Raw genomic sequence first — 25514 nt, 5'->3', positions numbered from 1 at the left:
TTAGACACTTAATGGAGAAGAAACCCTGAACCAGAACCTGCAACCTGCCAAGAAGAACTGCCTGGCTGCCCAAAGGACTCACCTGGACTGCTTTTCTGAGAAGGACTGCTGCCTTACTGTTGCCCTGCTGCCTTGCTGCTCTGTGGCTGTACTGAGAAGTGCTCTCGAAGGGCTTGGATATAGCTTGACTCCTGTTCCCTTAAGGCTCAGGACCAAAAAGACTTCATCTCTGCAAAGAACTTCTTGTGCAGCGAAAAATCAACACACAGACTGCAAGAAACGACGCACAGCCTGCATTGCAGTGAAAAATTAACCGCACGCCAAACCGGAACGACGCAGGCTGACTTCACAAGGAGAAGATCGACACAGCGCCAGAGTTGCAACCGAAACTTTTATGCACGGCCCACTGGATCGATACAAAGCCGAGCGGAACGACGCAGCCAGACTTTCTGAGAGGAATCGACGCAGTGCCTGCCGTGCGGTAGAAATTTCCACGCAAATGCCTACCAGATCCATGCAGCCCCTGTGACTTCGTCCTGCAAGTGCTGGATGTCAACGCATCGTCCGCAGGGCATCCGAAAATCCTGCAACCCGAAGAGGATCCAAGTCTGCGCACCGGAAATCAATGCAAAGACTTCCCTGCATGAAAACTAAACGACACATCACCTGTGTGTGCTGGAATAATTGACACACACCTCCCCGTTTTCCACGCATCTCCTCCAATGCAGTCCCTTGTGGATAATTTGAACGCAAACCAGGTACTTTGTCCTTGCAAGAGACACTTGTTGTTTTTAAGAGACTAGAGACACTATATCATTTTTACAATGATATTTCAACGTATACTTATTGCAACTTGATCGTTTTGACCTGCATTTTATCAGATAAATAATATATATTTTTCTAAACACTGTGTGATGTATTTTTGTGTTGTTCTACTGTGTTATTGTGTAATTTATTGCACAAATACTTTACATATTGCCTTCTAAGTTGAGCCTGACTGCTCAGTGCCAAGCTACCATAGGTTGGGCAAAGGATGATTTGGATTTTGTGTGAATTACCCTGACTAGAGTGAGACTCCTTGCTTGGACAGGGGGTAAGCTGACTGCCAACCAAAGACCCCATTTCCAACATGCCTGCTTTAAAATTTTGTTATATTGCACCAGACCTTACTCTGTTACGACGAAGAACCTGATCCCTGTCCCTTTTGTTGTAATTATTGGGGGCCAGTTCCCTAAAACATACACTTCTGGCTACAAGTGTGATTCCTCACACAGCAACAGAGAAAAGAGCACTTACAAACATCCTGCTGCCACACAAAGAGGAAAATAATTAGAAGGATCTTTGGAAGGTGGCCTCCTGCCTCTTGCAAGCCATCATTCCAGTGATTCTTGATACCTTTTGATGTACCAGTACCTTCTTGGGAATATTAATTAGGCAGGGTGTTTGCTGAGCCCCTGCAATTAGTTATTTTGTGAATCGACCTATCAATACATAGGTTAGTTCACAAAATAAAATACTGATCACAAATACTAAGTGCGTAATTTGCGCCGGCCTTTTCTGGCCCGTACAATAGCACATCTGGCCCGTAGTGCAACAGAAGCCTGTTGCTTTCTAGATGCTACAGTGTCATCTTCCTCCTCATTGCAAACTCGGGATTTCGAGGCAGAGAATCACTGACAGTTAATTAGCTTTATAGTCGGAATTTGCATAAAATGTAATTGGATATTTGTTGTTATGGTGTATGTCAATAGTTTTCAGTTTACCTATATTTAAAAATGCAAGTAAAATAACAATCATCATTCAATTACAAAGTGACGAGAGGAAAAGCAAGACCAAAAGCTTGGACAAATACTACAGAGAGGAAGGACACAAGGAAATGGGTCACCAAACCCACATACACTGACTGGATGCCTCATATAGTGTATATTGTGCACATGGCAAAGTCACCCTGACTACAAAGAAGCTCATATTAAAACCCCTATACGAATGTGCACTTACATCCATTATGCACTACGGCCTTTTAGTAGTATGGCCCCTGCCTCAGATACCAGCCTCCGAGGACATCACTGGAGTAACACTGCATTGTTTAGACCCTGATATCATCTAAGGAAGTTATATTACATCAACCATGTTTATAACGACATCAAAGTTAAACATCCCGAAATCATTACATGAATTAAATTACAAAAAAGTGACTCAAACAGATAAAAGTCTTTTTTCGGTTACCATCTGTATACTAAGAACGATGCCAGCATACTGTAGGGGTGACAACATGACCTGTCAGGGATGCTTCTATTATATGCAAGATCATGGAGTTGGACAGCTGGCGCAGGAGGTGAGACATATATGGAGGGGAACGAGGAATGGGGCAAGCATATCTGTTAGTTGTGAAAAAATGTAGTAGAAGCATTCTCCAGACTAATATTCCAAAAGCATTGATTCTACCACGATAGCGTGAAAGGAGCATTGTGTGAAGAGGTTCTCTTTCCCCTGCTGCATCTGATGCATGACGGCGAAACCGATCGTGGAAGGTAAATGATAAAAAAACGTGCCTTGCCCATGTGATTCTAACACGTTGGCATCATGAGCTCAAGCAAACCTGACACCCCCTCCCTTTTTTATCCCATCACTCTTCCCTCATAAGCAAATAAGAGGCTGTTGAGATAGGACGAGGGAATGGAAAGAGGGCGGCAGTTCTCAGACTGGGCCAAGCACAATGGTGGGGACCATGGACTAAGATTAGCTAGGGTTAGTTTAGCACTTTACGAATGTTCCATGATGATGGTAATAATGATGATGCGGAGGATGGCGATGAAGGCACGTAGCATAGGACAAATCCGGTGTAACATCAGCCACCCCTTGTAAAACATATTAGATCGCCTTGAATGATGAAACACACGAAGTAGAATAAATAATAATTGTGACGCTGTAATGAATGGTGCGCTACCAAAGAAACGACTTCAAACGCAGGGATGCCATTAACAAGCCATCGTCGGCCATGCTTGCAGGACAATCTAGTGCATCTTTCGGTGCTCCATCCGTTTTTCCCCGATTACCATCCTTTAGACAATGATACATCTGCTTGACATTATCATTAAATGCGAAACAGTTGTTTTCTCACAGTGAAGCAGGGTTCTTTAACAGGAGCTCAATAACAGCCACGAAGCACACATTGTTTAATATATTTTAATTCGGTGTGAGTTAAAAAAACAGAAAAACCCCAAGGGTGTTCGAAGTGCTGTATGTAAATGGACATAACATATCCATCAGTCGTTGAAACTTGAACTGAGACCAATTACCCGGCGGCAGAACAAATGTGCAAACAATACACAGGATTGCCATAGAAAGACATTAGAGAACTGCGATTCTTGGGAGCAAAGCAAACGTTGTGCAGGTCGGAGAAAAAATTACCATCAAGTGTGATTCGAGATACATGTAAAGACAGCGATAAGGACAGGAGGCAAGCAAAAAAGAAGATAAGGTTTGGAAATGTGGGCAGATGGAAGAGTACAGTCTGGAAAAGATTCAGTACAATGAAGGAGTGTCAAAGGACCATGGGATAGACAGGAGACAGTGGAAGATCGACAAAGACAAACAGAAGAGAGAGAAAATAGACAGAGATGATGGGCATCGCCAGCACTGAAAGGAAACAGTCATGTTCCATTGCCGGTTAATGTACCCTGGAATCAGAGCGCAAGGAAGTGTAGGTGGGGACATACATGAGCTACAGGAAAAACACATGAGGTATTATACAGTTGTACATACAATCAGGACCCTGACATAAATACATTGGTATGGTATATTTTGTGGGCACAGGAAAGGTGACAGCTGTAGCTCTGAAGACAGCTAGAATGGCTTCCCTGCCATGGTTTCAGCCATAGACTCGTCCTTCTAGGTTGCACATAGTAAGGCTTGAGGTTTTCTAATTTTCAACATCATCCTGCAGAAAACAAAAAGAAACATGTTAATTCATGATGTCAAATCAATGGTTAGAACAGATAGTGGTAGGAGGGAAGGAAAAAAGTTAATTGGTCAATAAAATACCAAATACATTCTAGTTAAGAGGTGTATGCCCATGCAACGTTTGTCTTGGTGGTAATGGTCTCATAAAATATTAATACTAATACACCAACTGATTAAAAAATAATATACAGTCCTCCTGATTTATTGCTATACGTTGTAGATATTACTTGTCTCAGTTGAGATATTCAGGCCCATATTTATACTTTTTGACGCTAAACTGCGCTAACGCAGTTTAGCGTCCAAAAATTTAGCGCCGTCTAACGCCATTCTGAAGCGCCATGCGGGCGCCGTATTTATGGAATGGCGTTAGCCGGCGCAAGCAGACCGGCGCTGCCTGGTGTGCGTGGAAAAAAACCACGTAGACCAGGCAGCGCCGGCGTTGGGAAAAAATGACGTTAGGGCGTCTTAAAATGGGGCAAGTCAGGTTGAGGCAAAAAAATCGCCTCAACCCGATTTGCGCCATTTTTTTACGACGCCCAGACGCCATTTCGGCCCATATTTATACTTTTTGACGCTAAACTGCGCTAACGCAGTGTAGCGTCAAAAAATTTAGCGCCGTCTAACGCCATTCTGAAGCGCCATGCGGGCGCCGTATTTATGGAATGGCGTTAGCCGGCGCAAGCAGACCGGCGCTGCCTGGTGTGCGTGGAAAAAAAACACGTAGACCAGGCAGCGCCGGCGTTGGGAAAAAATGATGTTAGGGCGTCTTAAAATGGGGCAAGTCAGGTTGAGGCAAAAAAATCGCCTCAACCCGATTTGCGCCATTTTTTTACGACGCCCAGACGCCATTTCATGACTCCTGTCTTAGTAAAGACAGGAGTCATGCCCCCTTGCCCAATGGCCATGCCCAGGGGACTTGTGTCCCCTGGGCATGGTCATTGGGCATAGTGGCATGTAGGGGGGCACAAATAAGGCCCCCCTATGCCACCCAAAAAAAATTAAAAAATATAAAAAATTATACTTACCTGAACTTACCTGAATGTCCCTGGGGTGGGTCCCTCCATCCTTGGGTGTCCTCCTGGGGTGGGCAGGGGTGGCAGGGGGGGTCCCTGGGGGCAGGGGAGGGCACCTGTGGGCTCATTTTGAGCCCACAGGCCCCTTAACGCCTACCCTGACCCAGGCGTTAAATAGTGGCGCAAATGCGGGGTTTTTTGACCCGCCAACTCCCGGGCGTGATTTTTGCCCGGGAGTATAAATACGACGCATTTGCGTCGCCGTCATTTTTTTAGACGGGAACGCCTTCCTTGCATCTCATTAACGCAAGGAAGGCGTTCACGCAAAAAAATGACGCTATTTGCCAATACTTTGGCGCTAGACACGTCTAACGCCAAAGTATAAATATGGCGTTAGTTTTGCGCCGAATTTGCATCGAAAAAAACGACGCTAATTCGGCGCAAACGGAGTATAAATACGGGCCTCAGTTCATGTTGGCATAAGGATGCCTCTATCCCACAACTGCGACAAAAAAATTATTTATCTTAAGGTAGGAAGTAATCGCTTCAGCTTCTAGTACGATGTGTGAAAGACGCAGAAACATTTTATATAAAAAAGGGATGACGATAATAAATTGGCTCCAGTCAATGACTGAGAGTCAATTCCGGCAACCATGAAAAGGAGTTAATATTCCTGAACACTGCCCTAGAAGGAGTGCTAGAAACCACTGCCTCATTGTCCTCTTTCTCCTTCCAATCCATACACTACTAGAGAGGAGTCTGCCCCCCGCAGACAGAGAGTGCTTTATCCACTCCCCATTTTGCAAAAAAAGTCACTCCCTTCCAGGTGAGTATATCAGAACCACTTTCCAAGGCGCCTTGCTTTTTTCTCTGCTTTCAAGGATGTTTTTTTTTTTTTTTTGCGTAATCTTGAGGGACAGGCTTATGTTCAGGATTACTTTATTTTGGTCGCATATGGGGCACTTACTGCAGCATGAGCAGTGGTCCCTGCAGGGCTTGAGCTGAATACTAATAGGGCTCAATAAGAACATCTGTAGGATTTAACTTTTACAAATGCCCAAGGAACTCAGCAAAGCACTACAGAGCTGGCTTCCTGAGGTCATTGTTTATGGAGAGGGCAGCGTTGCTGCTTACTACAAAGCACTAAAGCTCAACATTGTGCTATGTCTGCTTCCATGAGATCCTCATCTCTTGACCTACAGCTGGACAGTTTTACAGGAGTATTCATTGTCAAAGCAAAAAAAGGTAGACAGCCCTGGTGGTCTTTACTGGTTGATTTAAACTTCCCAGAATCCCAGGAAACATCTGGTGGTCCTCAAGATTCTCCACGAAGGCTCAGGCCACAATTCATAAGTCATGATGGTGTGGTAATACCACACCCAATTTACCGATATTGTAGGTATTGTTAAGCGCAGGCTGCAGAATTATCATTTGAGATAATTAGAATCTTCTAGAGACTCTTTACAGAACCGGTAGAAATGGTAAAAAATTCAGAAATCCTTTAATTGCACAAGTTTCCCAATATTATTTTGTAATTACTGGCCTTTAACAGATTTATTCTTGTTTAACTTGGAGGATTTGTGCCAGTACAATATCCAGTATCACTTCATATGTTAACAGCACATGTATTATACTGATGAGGGTGGAAGGAAAATGATGCTACATAGTAAGCATCTGTTTGTGGTATGTAGGGCTGTAGATTCACATGCTTAGCATAATCCCCCCATCTAGTGTTGGGCTCGGATGTGTGCAAGTTGTTTTTCTCCGAAGAAGTCTTTTGAGTCACGAGGTGAGGTGACTCCTCCTCTTGGTGGTAATGCGCATAGGCATCAGCTCAATTGTTAGATTGTTTTTCCCAAAAGGCGGGTTAGGAAGGAAAGTAGAGCAAAGTGTTGTATAGTGAGATGTCTATGCTGAAAAAGTTTGATAAAATTATCTGTAACACACACATGTGTCTGGGGAAGAGGGTGTGTGCATGTGAATCTGCAGCACTACATGCCACAAACAGATGCTTACTGGGCAATTAATATTTTCAGGTCAAGGCATGAGTGGCTGTAGATGCATTTAGTGAGATTGTAAAGCAGTCCTCCTCTAAAAATGGTGGTTAAGCTGTAGGTGTCACAGTTGTTTGATATAGTGTCGGGAGAACTGCTTGGCCCACATTAGCCTGCTGGCGAGAGAGCACATCTATGTAGTCATGTTTTGTCAATGTATGAGGTGTAGACCATGTAGCTGCCTTCCATATATCAGCTATTGGTATATTACCAAGAAAGGCCATTAATGCTCCTAGTTTGAGAATGGAGTGGGCTCTAGAAGGAAAAGGTAGAGTTTTTTTGCTTTAGCATAACATGTTTCTATACATCTATTGATCCATGGTGCAATACCTGTTCTGGATTAGGGTGTGCCGTTGTGTGGTGCTGAAAATGCATCAATTAATTGTTGTGTTATTCTGAATGTCTAGGTTCTATCAATACAGTACATAAGGGCTCTTTTAACATCTAATGTAAGTATGCCCCGTTTCATAAGCAAATCAGTTTCAGGAAAAAAGACTGATAACTCAATAGATTGATTAAGATGAAAATGAGATACTACCTTAGGTAGAATTTTAAGATTGGCCCGGAGTACCATTGTGTCACTATATAGTTAGCAGAAAGGTTCTTCCAGGGTTAATGCTTGAAGCTCACTGACACGTCTGAGTGATGTGATGACGATGAGGAATGCAACTTCCCAGGATAAAACTGCAGGGACAAAAGTATAGGTGTTACGACTCTGTCGTCCCATTTCTAGGGGGCGCTGTAAGCGAACTGTCGGAAGCCTGAGATTCACCTTGAACACCTATCTAGAGTCCTTTGCTGACTCCTGTTTGTTTCTCTTTTCGCCATGGTATACTTGTGTAGTACTACATTTGCTTCCTGGGACTTCAAATCCCATAATGCACAGCCTGGTAGTCAGGAAAGCCTGGATTCAAGAAGTCCAGTTGCTCCTTTTCACCGGATCCTCTGCTCCAGGACTTGCGAGTGTCTGAAACTACACACACATGAGACCTCTACTGTGCAGCCCTGCTTGGAACTGCTTATAAGCAGCCATTTCCTCAAGATCCCTGTGTTGCATTGGAGTTTGATTCCTTTGTGTTACAGACACTTTGTCGGATGGTGGTCCAGTTTTGTTCCTGTTCTGTTCCAGCTTGATCCTGTTTCCTGTTTCTCTGACCTATTCCTGATTGTTCCAGCCAGAGTCTGCTCCCTATCTCTCATCCTTGTACCTGTCTGTTTCTTCCAGAGCCTGCTCCCCGTTTCTCTGTCCTGCTCCTGCCTTGTTTCAGCCTCAACCTGCTCTCTGTTTCCCAGTCCTGTTTACTGCTTATTCCTACACCCTGTATTCCAGCCCTGTCCTTGCCTGTTTCAGCCCCCAATCCTATCTCTGTTTGTTTCAGCCAGAAGTTTACGCCCTGTTTTCCAGTCCTAGTCCTGCCTTTGCTTCAGCATGAGCCTGTACCAAGTTCTTGCCTTTGCCTCTTAGTTGGTTTCCTTCTGTTTCTGTTTCCTCTCAGTATTTGTGTCTGGTAAGTGTTCTATCAGTCTTCACCAGTGTATAAGTGTCCTCCTTTGTACTGGGGTTTGCTCCTGGTTTCCAGGAGACAATTCCAGCTCCCATCCTTGTATAGTGTTATACTTTGTCTTTCGTGCCTAACAGTGACAGTGTGCTATTGCTGTTTTCTCAGGAATCGCCACTGTGTTTCCAGCTGGACCCACAAGAGCTTGTTGTGTGTATGTAAGTACTATCCTTGTTTGTGCTCCAGGGTCCAGAGACAGAATCACTTCTGCTGCCTCCTTTCTATAGGGCTGGCAGGGTGACTATATGTAAGAGCAAACTGCACAGAGGCATTGATATTCCCTGTCACTGTGGGAGGTTCTGCGCCTTACTCTGTGTACAACCCCAGCATGTTTGTCCATTAGTAATCTGTTTCCTGTTTGTTCACAAAAGGGTTGCTCTGCTTTTACATTCCTGTGCCTGTCCATAGCTGTTACCTCCGTGTATGCCTTTAGCTGCTCTTCTGCCCCAGTAAACTACCTCTTTAGGATATTCGGTGACCTCAAGGGGTGTCCCAACCAAAGTCCTGATCAGACCCACCCGAAACCATGACAATAAGGGCTCAAAAGGAGGGCCCATTAGTCTTGTCAATACAATAGTAAGGTTTCATGGTGGAATGACTTTTAAGTAGGCTTTTACTACTGGAATTTGAAAATGGAAGTGTGATGTCTGTTTTGTAGGTATGCAGCAACAGTTGCCAGGTATAGCCGTATTGACGTAAAGGATAGCCTGGAGGTATATAGGTGGAATAGACTGCAAACAATATCTTGACCTCTTGCCTCTAAATGGACAATGTTTTTATAGTTGCGTTAGTGAACAACTCTTTTCGATTTAGCAGCATAACAGGCATGAGTAGTGGGCCTGCATGTCTTTCTGAGAAAATCCATACATGGCTGAGGGAGGTTTAAATATCCAAACTCTAGAACTTCAGGCGCCCCATGGCAGGATTGAGAGCTCTGGAAGCTGGGTGTCTGATTTCTTAGTTTTTCTGTGTAGAAGGTCCTGTCTGTTCTGCAGTGTCTCGTGAGGAACTACTGTTCTTGAACGGTGGTTAATCATGGTTGTCCTACCCATGTGGGAGCCACCAGGATGAGCATCAGAGTTGACTGTTGTAGTTTGTGAACCACAAACAGAAGCAGCAGGAGAGGTGGAAAAGCATAAGCAAATATCCCTGACCAATTCATCTATAGTGATTTCTCTTTGGACAGAGGGTATGTGTACCCGGAGAAGAAGTTTGGCATTTTGTGTTCCCTTTTGTGGCAAATAGGTCTATTTTACGGTTAACCTCAATGCTGGAAGTATGTGGGGAGAGCTTTTAGGTTGAGCTCTCACTCATGGACTTGCTGGTGTCTCCTGCTGAGGAGATCCACAAAGCTGTTGTCTGCAACTGGGAGATATTGTGCCAACAGTTGGATGTTGTATTGGAGTGTCAACTTCCAAATTGTTTGGGCTAGTTGAGAACGCTTTGAGATCTGGCGGCCCCTTGCTTTTAAAGGTAGTACATGGCAATCTTGTTGTCTGTTTTTGTCAGGACTACCTTGCCAATGAGAATTGGGAGAAAGGCTTTGAGAGCTAGATGAACAACAGCAACTCCAAGTGACTGATATGGAGAAGTCTCTGGCTGGGTGAACAGTGGCCCTCGAAAGTCAGATCTTGTGAGTGCACTACTCATCCTGTGAGAGAGGCATCCATTGGTATGGTTCTCTTCTGAAATGGGTCTAGAAAAGTCAGTCCCTTCAGAAGATTGTTGAAATTCCACCACTGCAGAGAGTGGCAAGCCTGGCAGCCGACCAACACTACATCGTTTTACTGACCTCCGCTTGAGACCATTGGCATGCTAGGCACTCCTGCAGAGGATGCTTGCTGAGTTGAGCATGGGGCACTGTGGCTATGCATGTGGCCATCATTCCTAGAAGGTGCATGATTGTTCTCCCTGTTAACTTTTGATGAGGCCGGAACTCTGTGATAAGTGTCTGAAAGGACTAGATCCTGGCAGTACTGGAATAAGCTATCCATAATTGTGAGTTGAGTATGGCTCCTAAGTAGGATTGGATTTGAAGGGGCTGGAGGGACAATTTTACTGAATTGATGGTGAAACCCAGTTGATGGATTAGGTCTTTAGTAGCTTGCGTGTGTTGGAAACCTATCTAACTGGTATAGCTTTTGATGACCCAATCGTTCAGGTAGGGGAAGTCATGCATGTTTTGTCTGCGTAGATAGGCTGCTACTACTCCAAGCTATTTGTTAAAGACCCTTTGGGCGGTTGTTACCCCAAAAGGAAGCACTTTGAATTGAAAGTGCTGTCTGTTTATGTTGACCATGAGGTATTTGTGACGGACTAGGTGAATGGGAATGTGAAAGTAGGTGCCTTTGACATCCAATGCTGTTATGACGTCGTCTTGTTGTAACAAGTGGATGACATCTTGTAAAGTCACCTTGTGAAAGTGCTCTGAGAGAATGTGTTTGTTTAGGGGCCTGTGGTCAAAGACTGGTCTTAGAGTCCCGTCCATTTTGGCAATAAGGAAGTAGAGATAATGCACCCCTATGCCATGCTGGTGTAATGGCACTTGATCTATAGCACCCTTTGGGAGAAGTGCTTGAACCTCTTCCTTGAGTAACTGTAGGTATACTGGGGAAAGTTTGTGTCTTTGAGGTGAAATGTTTGGAGGTGTGGGAATGAACTCCAGGTAATAGCCATGTTGGATAATATCCAACGCTCATTGGTCAGAGGTGATATTCCACCAAGCAGGAAGAAACCATTGCATACATCCCCCCACAGGTGTTGTATGGTGTGAGAGATGTTTGTCGCGTCAATGCTTTGTTGCGTGACAGAGGGTTTTGTAAAGTCGTCTTTTCCTCTGCCTTTAGAAATATTGCCCTTGTTGGAGCATTTATGGTACCCCCGGGCTGAGGTGGCTTGTGTCTGGGGATGCCGGTAGGATGGGGACTGTGGAGGTGGATTTTGGTGCTCCACAAAACGGTGAGTGATGAAAGGAGCAATGTTGCAATGGTGTTTGCAATGCTCCTGTAGCTTTGGCTGTTTCATAATCTTTCTTGATTTTCTCCAGCAAAGTGTCCACTTGAGGGCCAAAGAGGTATTCCCAATCCAAGGGAAGTGCTAATATGTTTTGCTTGCACTTCTGGTTTGAACCCTGAAACTCTGAGCAAGACATGACATCTGAGGAGCACACTGCAATTTATTCCCCTTGCTCCTCTGCTGGCTGCATCTAGGGTGCAACGGATGAAGGTGTTGCAATTAACTTTCCTCAGAGTCGATCTTGTATGCACTTTTTTATACTCATCAGGGAGATCCTGGAGGAGCTCTTCCATCTCATCCCAGTGAGATCTATCATAGCAGGAGATGAGGCCAAATGAGTTGTTGAATCTCCAGTAGTTAGCAGACTGGGCAGCCACCTTCCTCCCTGCTGAATCTATCTTTTTACTTTCCTTATTTGCTGGGGGCACCTCACCAGATGTTTCAGTTTGCCTTTTTCTCGCTGTAGTGTACACCATTGAATCAGCAAGCAGTTGGCCCTTAATGTATGTTTAGTTGGTTAGAGATGGCTTGTTTTTTTTATCGACCCTTGAAATTAAGGCATTGGCTTTCATGGTACTTAAAGATGTCAGATGTGTTTCTAAGCATAACCTTAAGCATAGGCAGATACTGTGCCGAATGCTGACTAGAGGAGAGGGTCTTGAATAAAAAAATATCCTATAGTGGCTCAGTGCGGAGCTCAACCTTATAGTATGCAGCTGCTCTACCAACGCCATTGTGGTATGTAGTGGTGTCATCCCAGGGAGAGGGCTTTGCTGGGTAGAGATTGGCATCTGTGTCTGTGGATGGTTCCATTTCATATATATCCCATTGGTCATCCTGGGGTGGGATGGAGTACTGATCTCCATCAACCCCGCCCTCCCAGAAAGCATGAGTAGAACCCTCTGGGGAATATGAAGTTAATGGAAGTGGTGAAGGTGTTGCAACTGGTGATGGTGTTGGACTGGGGTGCAGAGGGCTAGTGGCCTTTGTCAGCCTTCTTTCTGTGCCTTGGGGTAAAGGAATATACAAAGCATCCTTAAATGAAAGCTATCTCTTATGTGGTTGTGCAGCAGTATTGAAAGGTCCTGTCAAGATACCACCAGTGTCCGGGTGTATAACCAGGTGCTTTTGTCTGGAGTCTATCCCTTCACTGAGCCACTGGAGGACAGGCTCCACAGGTTTGGATCCAGCCGTTTGTTTTGGGAAGGAGTAGGATATCGTCTGGGATGCCGTTTTCGGCACAGAGGGTTGTGATGCTGAGGGTCTAGGCACCGACATTGTGGCTTTTGGTGAAGATGTCAAACGGTGTTTCAGTGGGATGTGCTCAACTCTGAAGTTTGGCTGAACTCTGATAGTGTGGCAGTCAGTTCAGGAGCATGGGTCTTCTGCTTTCTTCGATGCCATGCCGGGGCTGGGAGTTTCTGATCAGATTGTCAGTGCTGATGCACGGCCCAGGGGCAATGGTGGCCCAAGTGAACACTTTTTTCAGTTCAGACCCTTTGGAATGGCTTGGTGGTGTTAGAGATGGGATGGAGAGGGCATTGTGCTTACGGTTTGGCCCAGTGTGGGGTACGGCATCTCCAGCTCGGAGCATGAGCTGTCTTCTTGTGAAAAGGTGCCCTTATCCGCTGCTGACACCTGGGTGTGGGACTGGTCCTCGGGTTGAAAGAGGTCCAGTGTGTCCTCAGCGCAGCAGCAGAACATCTCAAGTTGTTGAGCTCTTCAATCATGTAGCGTCTTCTTGGTCCAAAAGGACTTGCAGGTCTCATAAAAGGCTTCCTGATCGTCTGGAGAGAGGTACAAATTGGTATTGATGCGTATGTGGAAATTTGGCATGGCAGCGAGGGCAGAATCGGAAGGGCATACATTCCATCACCAGACAGACATGGCGAGGACTTGATCGAAGTAGAAGGTTTGCTGATCTTGATCAGTGACCGAAGAGGGATTGTGTACTAACTGCGTTCGCAAACAATACCAACGTTAGGCCTAAAAGTAGGAAACAACGATGTTGAGAAGTAGCAAAGGAGCTGACAGGAGATGAAAACAATCTAACAATGGAGCCGATGACCATGCACATTACCAGCAAGAGGACGAGTCAGCTTACCTCATGACTTGAACGATTTCTTCAAAGAAAAACATCTTGGGCACATTGGTGCCAAACAGAAGATGGTGGTACTATGCTAAGCCTGTGTATTTACAGCCACACATGTCGCAAACACTCCTGTTTCAGTTCAAATCTGTATTACGAGGAAATTCATAATGAAGGCCTATGATCTCTTGCGCTAGGATATTTCTGTTGCTCTAGGACAGTGGTTCCCAACCTGTGGTCCGGGGACCCCTGGGGGTCCGCGAAGCCTTCTCAGGGGGTCCGCGAGAGCCTACAAAATTCAAAAATATTAACAAATATTGACAAATTAGGTCCACAGCTTCCAGTAATGACTCAGGCGGGGGTCCCCAGATTCCCATGATGATTCAGTGGTGGTCCCTGGGTTCCATTAATGTTAAAGTGGGGGTCCACAGAAAGCAAAAGGTTGGGAACCACTGCTCTAGGATATATCTAGCACTATTAAAATAACTGGTTGTAGTTATAGCTCTCCAAAAGTGTATGTTTAAGAGTTACTGAGCTTCTCTTTCATGGCAATACTTTAGAAGCCTCTCGTTATTCACATCATATGCCAGATAGTGTCCGCTACTGGGGTAGTGCTAATGGGCACCAAAATGCAACTTAACACCATGTTACATATTGTAGGAGAGTGTTATTTAAGTCTGTTTCTTTTTGAGATAGGTTGTACTATTTTGCAGTCACGAAAATCATTATTTATATTATGTGCATATACAGAGTCAAGAGCATTTAAGGGGATTAAACTAATTATTTCCTGTAAGGCCATGTACCTGTTACAGTACTGAAAGCCCACCCTGATCAAACTATGGGTCTGGTTTTGAGTTTGGCAGACAGGAGTTTATTCCATTAGGGTATTAGAGTAAAGTATTCCATTGCCCTGAGGGACTACCCACCTGCCTATTGTTTAGATACCTGCTGGTTCAGTGGACATCTCTGGCATTTACAGGAACCACCATGATGGCAGTTCCTGAAAATGCATTGCAAGTTTGACAGACAGCTCCATCAACATGACAAAGCTGGATGGACATCAAACTTTAATTTTTTTCTTTTTGAATAAAAAAACCTATGAACCTCTCGCAATGGCAGTCTTCTCCCATGGTGTGAGGGTGATTATACTGTTCTCACAGTCCATTACCACCAGGTTTTGCATGGAGATGACAGACAGTGAAAACTGTCCATGTCTTCTCCCACTCTATATGGGGGGGTGAACAAACTACCAATGGCCCTTACTCTGTTGGCCAACAGATGTGTATGTAGACAGCAGAGACAAAGAAGTCTCCGCCGTGTATATAGTGAAGTTCTGCTCAACTCTAGATGAGACCAACAGAACTTAACTTTGGCAGAGAGGGTACTCTGTCGCCGTTGTAAGTACCCTCTCCACCAAATTCTAAATCGACCACAAAGTCAGCTACTCAACTCTTGATTATTATTATTATTATTGTATGTGGGAACCTGGCGTATTATGCATTTAAGCTTCACTATGTAATACTTTCACATTACCCCAAAGAATCACAATAGTAAATCCAGCTCAGTCCTGGTAGTGTGCCAAAGAGCAGTCAGGCTTTACTAGAGAAACATGTTTTAAGCATTTCAGAGTACCAGCATGGACAATAAGTAATTGACACGAATCAAAAGAAATCCGACACTAATTTATAAAAGTGAAGCAGATTTTTATATAAATTTAAACACCAAAATGAAGTAATCAGATATATATAACCAGAGTTATGGACTTTAGTGTAAAAATAAAATCAGTATGATTACAAGATGTCAAACTTTACCACTGCAGTCAATGGGGAAATTCACTAGTGACACTCGGTCACTTATCGGGGGGGTAGTTAAGGTTGTGCAGGCCCCAGGACCACGCTGTGACAGTCAGACCAATTTTATTTGGCTCATGAGGGGCGGGCGCAGAGGTATGCTGGATGACCTTGGTGCTGAATGTAGGAGCTGCTGGTGCTAAAAATGGTACTTGTGACACTTGGTCACTTGCAGGTCGAGATTGTGGAATCCCACTGGAGTTAAGCTTGTGTGGGTCACCAGGTAGAACAACTCCACCTAGCTTCGGAGTCTCTGGTGCAGAGGTGTGCTTGGCTATCCCTTGTGCTGAACGGGAGCTGCAGTTGCTGGTTTTACCATTGTGACAGTGAGGGTGAAGAAACAGATGCAAAAACGCGACAACGGTGCCACAGGTGACAATGGATTAAGTGTTGGCGGGTGTGCCCCCAAGTTGCAACGTCAAGTAACTGTGATAATGACCACAAGGGCCACCAACAAGCCTTGGCAGTGTTGAGGGGGAGAAGAAGCTATTTCCCCTTCTAGAGGTCCTGTGGAAAATGGTAGCTGGTGAAACATGGCAGGGAGTTGGACTACACTTCCCACAATACATTGGACTACCAGTCTTAGGGCAATCCCTCTGAGGACCCGATGGCAAGCACTTCTTCAGTTCTGGTAGCTGCTTTTTACCAGCGCTGGGCAACGGACTAGTGCCACTTGTCCAAGGGAGTCTGGTCTTGTCTTTGGTTCACAAAGGGTTACCTCTTGGTGATGGAATCAGTCTTTGGTCCAGGATGAGCGGCAGTTGAGCAGTTCCAGGAAGGTTGCCACAGGCTCAAAGTATCAGGTTTTATGTTAATTCAGGTTCCTGTTGTTTCAATGAGGGTCTCTTCTTGTGCTATTTCCACAAGCTGTTGCAGTTCTGAGGTTCTGGTGTCAGGGGAGGCCCTTAAATCCTAGATTTAGGGATGTTAGGGGTGAGGTTTCAAGTAGCCAATGGACCACAAGTCCCAGCAACTAATCTGCCCCTGAGGTGAGCACATCCGGTGGGTTATGGCACCCTTTTTACCCAGAACTCTCTATTTGGCCACTTTTCAAGATGGCAGAAGACTTCCACGGCTTTACAGACCAGGCTGCCCACTCTAGAGGTGTGGCTAGACTTCTGGGGGTGTTCGCCTCCTAACTAATTTCCCCACCTGGCAGGCAAATTTGCTTTGGGAGGATGGCTTTGTTCTCCCCTAGGGGATAACCAGCTTGCATATTGTAGGCGGGATGCCCTTTGAAGCTCACCGCCTTGATGTACCACTTCATTAGTCTTCCTGGGAGGGAGGGAGGTACAACCTCCTCCCCATACAGGCCATTGTCTTGACTCCTGGGAGTGTTCACACTACTGCCCAGGGGTTTAGAATCCCACCATGGTGGCAGCAGCTGAGAGTTGTCAGTAAGAGCACAGGAAAACTGGAGCAACTCGGTGTGGAACCTCTAAGGTTGCTCTCTTGGTCCATGCCATATTGCCCTCACACACAATTTGTGTCAGGGTTAAGAAGGCACGTTGTTTGATACGAAACATGACCCATTTCAGCGATACCATAATAGAGCTGGTGACCTCGGGTTTGCCCGGTGCCAGCCCATGTTATCCTATGGACCGTTGTTCACTTTTAGTAGCCTTTAATGGAAAAGGCCACTATAGGGACATATAAGCTTGCACTTATATGTCCACACCTTTAGTATAATGGAGCCTGCCTTCTGGGCTCAGGAGGCCTTCCTCAGGGGTGATTGTCATATATTAAAGATAGTGCTTTTGGCTGTGCCACGAATGGTGTGGGCACAGTTGAGTTCGATCATGCCTGCTGTAGGCAAACTACTTAAGCATCTCAGGGTGACACAAACACTGATTCAGGCCCTGGTGATTCCTTTAACAACCATGCCCTGGGTACCACTGGTACCATACATTAGGGGCTTATAAGGAGGTTAAAGTACTTGCCAATTGGGAATGCCAATTCACAGAGTCAATTTAGGGAGCGAGAACTGGCACTGGGGCCTGGTTAGCTCCAGTGAAATTTTCAGAGACATAACCAACAGCATGTAGAGCAAAAAGTGTGGGGTGACCATCCAAAAAGGGCACTTTCCTACAATCATTATTATTCGTGGTGATAGTAGTAGCAATAGCAGTAGTAGAAGGCATACTAGGATTATTGGTAGTAACAGAGCAGCAATATTAAGAGCTGTAGCCCTAAGGTATGCCCTAAAGGTTCATAGAGCAGTTTGGGCTGGACTGTTCCCATGAGGAACAGGGTCAAGACGGATTTGCATATGGCTGGGTCCAAACTGGGGTGGCGTGGTGAGCAAAAAAAACAATGGATTAAACCCAGATCTTTGTGACTGTGGTGAATGTTTGCATTGTTCAGTATTACGTCCATTATCTGTTTTTCTTGCATTTGTTGCCCGAAGTGGGAAGGGTATTCCCAGACGTGGGTCTCGTGCTCACTCCGCCACTGGATTCAAGCTAGCCTAGCTGATGAAGGGTGATTCCCTATAACCGGTCCCCGGAGGCTTGTTTCCAGTCCAGGAAGGACCTGGCTTGGCAGTTCGGGCTGGACTGTTCCCATGGGGAACAGGGTCAAGACTGAATTGCATATGGCTGGGTCCAAACTGGGGTGGCGCGGTAAACAAAAAAATGATGCATTAAACCCAGATCCTTGTGACTGGGCGTGAATGTTTGCAATTTTCAGCATTGTAGGAGGCTGGCCTGGTTTGTAGTGGGTACCTCAGGTACTTATACCAGGTCCAGTTATCCCTTATTAGTGAAATGTAGACAATATTCTAGCAGCTTAGGCTGTCTAGGGGTAGCTGTAGCAGAGCAGCCAAGGTCGGACTAGGAAACATGCAAAGCTCTTGCAATACCACTATAGTCACCCAGTACTTATACACAATAAAAGACAATACTCAGTGTTACCAAAAATAAAGGTACTTTATTTTAGTGACACAAGGCCAAAAATATCTTAGAGGCAATACTCCTTCTGGAGGTAAGTATTATGCACAATATAGACACTAGTAACCAAAATCATAGAATAGTGCAAACAGTGAAAAATACAATAGGCTGCAATGGGCCTCGGGGCAACACAAACCATATACTAAAATATTGGAATATAAAGGTCGGATTCCCCCCTCGGTAAGTGTAGTGTGTAGAGGGGTACTGGGAGTGTACGAAAACACCAAAGGTAAGTAAAGTACCCCACCCCAGAGCCCAGGAAAGCAAGAGGAAAGTATAGCAAGTTTCCTCAGAACACACTACAAGTCGTGATGAAGAATTATGAAAGAACCAAGCAAGACTGCAAGCAACCAACGATGGATTCCTGGATCTAAAGATCTGTGGAGAGAGGAGATCAAGTCCAGAAGACGATGAAGAGTCCAGGAAAAACTGGAGACCCTGCCCACCTGGAAGAAGGTGCAAAAGTGGATTCTCCGGTTGGAAGGAAAGTACAGAAATGCACCAAAGAAGATAGCTGCGGGTTCCTGCTTGGTGCAGGAGATGTCCCATGTCAAGTCGTTGGATGCAGGCTGTTTGCGTCGATGGATTCTGCCAGCAAGTCTTGGTTCACGCAAGAACGTTTTTTGCATCAAAGAGGAGCTGCCTGGACCCAGGAGGGATCTGGGGGTCTTAACTCAGACTGAAGCGACAGAGCAGGTTCTCAGCACTTCAGAGAGCCGTCAGAAGACTAGGCAGCACCCAGGACATGGGCACAAAGGAGTTGCAAAAGGCGGTTGTCGCAACACTACACAGAAGGATCCCATGCCACCGAGAACAACTCAGAGAGCTGTGCGTCACAGGATAGAGGGTTGGGGTCCTGGGCAACACTGTGCATGAAGAACTTTTGAAAGAAATGCACAGAAGCCCAAGGAGCTGCAAAGGACGCAATGCACAGGGGTACAGGGAGGCAAGCTCTTACCTCCACCAAATTTGGACAGCTGGACCTTTGGACAGTCAGGGTCGCTTTGGTCCACCACCTCTGTTCCAGGGATCACGCTCGTCGACAGGAGAGGAGTCCCAGAGTACTGGTTGTCATCGCAGAGAGGTGCCTGCTGATGCAGGGAAGTGACTCAGTCACTCCTATGTAGATTCCTTCCGTTCTTCTGGTGCAGGGTGAAGACAGGCAGTCCTCAGAGTATGGACACCTTGGATACTGTTGCAGTTGCTGGCTGGAGCTGAAGTTGCAGGTTACAGTACCCTTCCTGGATACAGCGGTTCCTGGAGCAGTCTGAGGTTGATCTGACTGTCAGATGCTGAAGCAGAGGATGCAGAAGCGTCCTGGTGGAGTCTTGCAAACCGAATCTGAGGTAACACCCAGAGGAAAGACCCTAAATAGCCCTGAGAGGGGGATTGGCTATCTACCCAGGTAGGCACCTATCAGGAGGGGTCTCTGATGTCAACTGCTTGCACTGGCCACTCAGATGCTCCCAGAGGTTCCCCACACCTTGGAATCCAAGATGGCTAATGCCAGGGACACTCTGGAGGAGCTCTGGGCACCACCCTTGAGGCGGTAATGGGCAGGGGAGTGGTCACTCCCCTTTCCTTTGTCCAGTTTCACACCAGAGCAGGCACTGGGGGTCCCTGAACTGGTGTAGACTGGATTACACAAGAAGGGCACTGTTTGTGCCATCGAAGCATTTCCAAAGGCTCTGGGAGGACACCCCTCCCATGCCTGTAACACCTATTTCCAATGGGAGAGGGTGTAACACCGCTCTCCTAAAGGAAATGCATTGTTCTGCCTTCCTGGGATTGAGATGTTCAATCCCCAGGAGGGCAGAAACCTATCTGTGAGGTTGCAGCCGCTGGGGCTCCAATGGAAACCTCAGAGAGTTGGTTTGTCAGTACTGGGAGTCCATGGTAGAGCCCCCCAGGTGCATAGAATTGTCCCCCCAATACCAGATTTGGATTGGGGGTTCCATTTCACAATCTTAGACACCTCACATGGCCATATTTGGAGTTACCATTGTGAAACTACATATAGGTATTGACATATGTGTAGTGCACGCTTATAATAGTGTCCCCGCACTCAAAAGTCTGGGGAATTGGCCCTGGACAACATGAGGGCACCTTTGCTAGTGCAAGGGTGCCCTCACACACAGTAACTTTGCACCTAGCCTTCAGTAACTGAAGGTTAGACATATAGGTGACTTATAAGTTACCTGGTGCAGTGAAAAATGACTGTAAAATAGTGTGTGCACTCAGGCTGCAATGGCAGTCCTGAAGGAGTGTATGTATGAGCTCCTCATGGGTGGCAAAAGAAATGCTGCAGCCCAGAAGGATCTCATTGAACTCCAGTGCCCTGGGTACCTAGGCACCATATACTAGGGACTTATAAGGGGGTGTCTAATGTGCCAATCAGAATTAGAGTATGGAGTCACTAAATTATAGTGACACATTTGGTGCACAGAAAGCATAAGCACTAGAGTTCTGGTTAGCAGAACTCCAGTGACACAGTCAGGCATACTGACAACACATTTAGGCTAAAAACTATGAGCACTGGGGTCCTGGCTAGCAGGATCCCAGTGAGACAGTAAAAACACACTGACAGACAGGCAGAAATTGGGGGTAACAGGCCAAGAAAGATTGTAATTTCCTACAAGCACTCCATCCATTGTCTGTTCTTCTAAAGGTTCATAGGGCAGGATGCATGGTGTTTAAAAATTAAGGCATTTACCTAAGTTTTACATGTCCTGGGAGGGAAACACTCCTAAAGTCATTTTTTCACTGCTGCAAGGATTTCTCTCCCATAGTTTACCACAGGGTTATCTTATTACACTCAATAAAGTATTACTTCGGATTGGGAACTGACTGAGAATAGTTTCTCCCACTCAAATGAATTGTCATTTAAAATCCTCTTTAGTGGCAATGGTGGATTTAAGGTTTCTATTCTGAAGCTTGCCAGTTTTTTAAACAAATATGCCTTCTGTGATTGTGAATGTCTCTCCAGTGGTGCTTTGTGTATTCCTTTCAGAAGTAGCAAGAAAAGGGTCATGGGTGAGGTGCAGGGTGTTCACCTCATAAGCAGGATGTCCTGGGGGATGTACTCAGATCCTGAGCTTTGAAGGTTAGCCTCAGGGTATTCCCACTCCTTTTGTGACTTCTAAAGGCTGCCTGCCCTGCCACTGATAAATGCAGCTTACACCTAGGCCTGGCTGCACTTTCTCGCTCTAGACAGTTTGGAGCCAAATCCAGGAAAGGGTAGAGGTTGGACAAAGGGGGCATCCCTCACCCACAGGCTGGCACTGATGTTAAAAGTGGCACCTTCAGAATCTCTTAGAACACCCATGTACCCGTGGATGAGTCAAAAGATGAACTGCCCTGTTGTCTGAAGAAGGAAGGCTATATCTGCTTGCACTGAATCCGGCCCCCCCAGAAGTGACTACAGTGTTCAGTTGGCTGCCCATCTGTTTGAACTATAGGGACAGAAGCTTCCTGAGGAGTCCTTGCAATTGCCCAGCTGACCAGCACCACCTGTTCTTGCTTCTGGCCTCCCTGTAGTAAGTCCAAATCCCCAAAAAGTGCCCTCTGGGTCCTGGACCCATGGCTGGCATCAGAGAAAACATCCAGAGGATTTTGCACTCTCTCAAACAGACACCTTGCATTGCCGACATCAGTCTGTGATGTCTGCTGATGCAAATCTCCAGTGACAATCTGTTCTTTGAGTCAGCTCTGAGATTCAGCACCAATGGCACCCTTCTGGATTGACCAATAACACGAAACCCCATCAACGTCCAACTCTTCATGCAGAACAGTGAGTGCTCACGATGCCCAAACCTGCTCTCTGTACTGAAAACAAACTCCTCCCATCAAACGCTAGTGCGTAGTTCCTAATGTGGACATGGACTCGGAGATTGTAGAACCTTCAGCAGGATGAACTTGGTCCCTGTAACCGACTCACACTCTGTCGAGGTCGGCCTAAACTTTTGACTTTGGCCTGCATTTTGGCACTATTTTCACTAGAAGCTTAGCTTTAAAAAATCATAACTTCGGTTCTATTGATTGGATTTTAATCACTTTGGTGTCATTTTACCAATTAAAATCAACACTGTCTTTCTAAATTGGTTTAGGATTTTTCTTGTGTTTTCACTTTATTTCTCTTGAGTGCTGCATAAATACTTTACACATTGCTTCTAATTAAGCCTGGCAGCTTTTATGTCAAGCTATAAAAGGGTTAGGCATAGATTTAGTGTCGTTTGTGAAGATACCAGAGCCAAGCAATATTTTCAATTTCCAAATATTTCCATGGTAGGAAAAGATTTTCTTTAGAGAAAGCACAGGCAACACAGATAATGAGTTTTACAATGGCAATTTATTAAGTGTTGGAGGGTCTCTACCTGTCCAGTGACTTCCGTAGCCTCAACCGCAGGATCTTCCTCTACTGCTGCATCTTCAGGCTGGACAGGATGAAGTTCTCCCTGGACACACACAATGAAAAGACAAGAGCAGGTTATATTCGTCAAAGAGGTCTTACTTCAATTGTATACCTTGTTTAACATCAGGTTAGGAAAATGGCACACTGACTCGTACCAACATTTACAAAACAAGCAGACAGAATCGGCAATACTGTCAAAAGGAATATGTTGTTGGATTCATTTAAATATGGGGAATAGTGAACTCAGTGGATACTGCTCCTCTTTCATTGCTGTTCATAATTTCTATCTCATTATCTGTGCTGGCACTTCTAAAGCTGTCACCATTTCACTGGACCATCATTGTCCAAGCTGACCATGATATACTAAAGATTTAAAATACCTTAAGGATATTTTTGTACACTGTCAAATTCACAAACTCCAAGACGAATTAATGGCAGCTTTACATAATCAACGTTCATTAGTAAATATAGAAGTATTCAGCCAAAACTAAATTTATAGACATGGCACAAAATTTGCCCAAATACCAAGTGACTGCAGCACCTTGGATTATCCCTAAAACATGTCACGAAGGACAGCTACTTGCTTCTTTGTAGGGCATGTAAACTGTGAGAAGGATAAGTCTAGTGTCTGCAATGGTTCTTGGACAGCTAAGCTCTTCTCATCATTACTGCCATTCCCGGTGAACATGCTTTAAACGCACTCACATTTTGGAGGGTGCATGGTTACCTGGATATACAGTTAGCATCGTTGAAACAAGATACAAGATCCATCAAGTTTAAGTTTCTTCCAACTACCTAAATCTTTGCACACATCTTGTGCGTGATTCATTATAGGAATACATACACACATTTAAATGCAACCAGTCATGTTCCACAAGATCAAGATCAGAGTAATCATCGATCACCCCTATATACTTCGTTAGAAACTGGAGATACTGTTGTTCTGGAAAGACACTCACATTCTCATTGCTAGCAAGGTGAAACAATAATAACCCCTGACAGTGGCTGAATGTCTTTCCTTTTAACCTTTATAGATGGTTGATAAATCTTTTTCATGATCTGTGGTTCAAAAAGCTGTTTCGTTGTGATTTGACCAAACAGTGTGTTTGTCTCTCGAAGTACCGGCACAGGTGGTGCAAGCAATGTTTCAGTTAGGCCCATTTTCCAGCAAGGGAGTGCTGTGATTAAATCTAAGTTGTGCTGGCATTAAAAGGCACTGTGTTCCAGAACCCTGTGTTCATGGAGCCGTTTCAGCCAGAACAGAGCAAAGAGAAGCTGCAATTCCTGTTTGAGGTTGTTAATAAACCAACTTGGGTATCATGGTATTAGAGTGCACGTCTTCACAGAATCGACGACCAGCACAACTCCAGACAAAAAGTACTCATTCAAAACTGCAATGGTCAATATTGGATCAACTTTCAAAGGTTGAAGCACAATGGATTAGCATTTAAATTGAAAGCAGAGCTTCAACTTCACAAGGGTTCAAATTAAGATTAGACGGTTCGAACAGCGTAAAGTTTATTGTAACCCTGACATCAAAATCTTGACCTGTATGTACACATAAGATGATATATAATGTATGTTCTAACGCTATTAATGTAAAGTGTTGCACTAAAATTCAGTAATGAAGTGCATTCACTGAAGTGTTAGTAAAACATGTACAGGGTGTGACTCAACCTTATTATTTAATCATTGATATATGTTACCATCTTCACATATATGGAGCGTATTTACCTTTGAAACTGGAAGATTCCCTATAAATGTTTGCACTAGTGTTTATAATTAACGTTGGAAATGTAGTTCTCAGAGATATTAGTGTTCATGTATTCACAAGAATTGCATTATTCTAACTGTAACATGATTTTCTGTAACTGACATTCACATGAATGTTGAAATGAATATGTGCACATTATAAAGTGGAATTAAACGTGCAATGGTGGGTAATATTCTTAAAATTGTCATGTTTAGGCCGTAACTCTTTCAGCATGAGAAACTGCATTCCATTTTCAGCAAATATGTAATTTCTTTGCCGGTGCATTCACATCAAATGTTTGTTGGAAAAAGATGTAGTATTGTAGTAATAGAGAGTCAGAGAAAGAGATCTTGATGGAAGAACGTGAAGAAACAGAGTGTGAGATGACTGTCCCTAAATCAAACATGTAGCAAATGATGTCTAGATAACCAAGGACAGTAACATTCTCAGGACTGGTCTGGGAGGGATTGCAAATGTTGCAAGTTGCAACGTGGGACACAGGAATACAATGAAGCTCTTGGTGGTGTGACTGATGGTGTTACCTAATAGGACTGTGTGGTATAAACTAGTGTTTCCCCAAATTGATTTTAGGACATTTTCCCCTGGACTTTGGGAGTTACAGACCTCTGACTTTCCTGTGGCTTAGACTAACACTTAACACTCTCTAAGAAGACCTTTGACTGAGCTTCTGGAATGCTGACACATTCACTTTCTATTTTTATCCCTAAAACCTTTTTTCAGATCGATTTTTTTTCTTTTTGCCATAGCTTTTTGACTATTTACGTTAGAGGGAAGAACGAAGAGAGAAGACCGAAGACTTTTCTCTGAATATCAAATACTATTGTTGAAATTAGTTATT

General features: G+C 44.8%; 1 protein-coding gene across 1 annotated transcript in view; it reads right to left on the bottom strand.

The window, feature by feature from the left end:
- Positions 1-3170: 3170 nt before the first annotated feature.
- The window catches only part of SNCG (synuclein gamma), a 134184-nt gene continuing 111840 nt past the window's right edge, over positions 3171-25514 (bottom strand). Inside the window, exons 4-5 of the mRNA XM_069240620.1 lie at positions 22865-22945; positions 3171-3940 (exon numbers count right to left, since the gene is read on the bottom strand). Of these exons, the coding sequence (XP_069096721.1) occupies positions 3923-3940; positions 22865-22945 (99 nt within the window). The 3' untranslated portion in view covers positions 3171-3922. The remainder of the gene's footprint in view (positions 3941-22864; positions 22946-25514) is intronic.

The sequence above is a fragment of the Pleurodeles waltl genome, chromosome 6, assembly GCF_031143425.1.
Source record: "Pleurodeles waltl isolate 20211129_DDA chromosome 6, aPleWal1.hap1.20221129, whole genome shotgun sequence".
NCBI classification, from domain to species: Eukaryota; Metazoa; Chordata; class Amphibia; order Caudata; family Salamandridae; genus Pleurodeles; species Pleurodeles waltl.
This window is presented reverse-complemented; position numbering and strand designations above follow the sequence as displayed.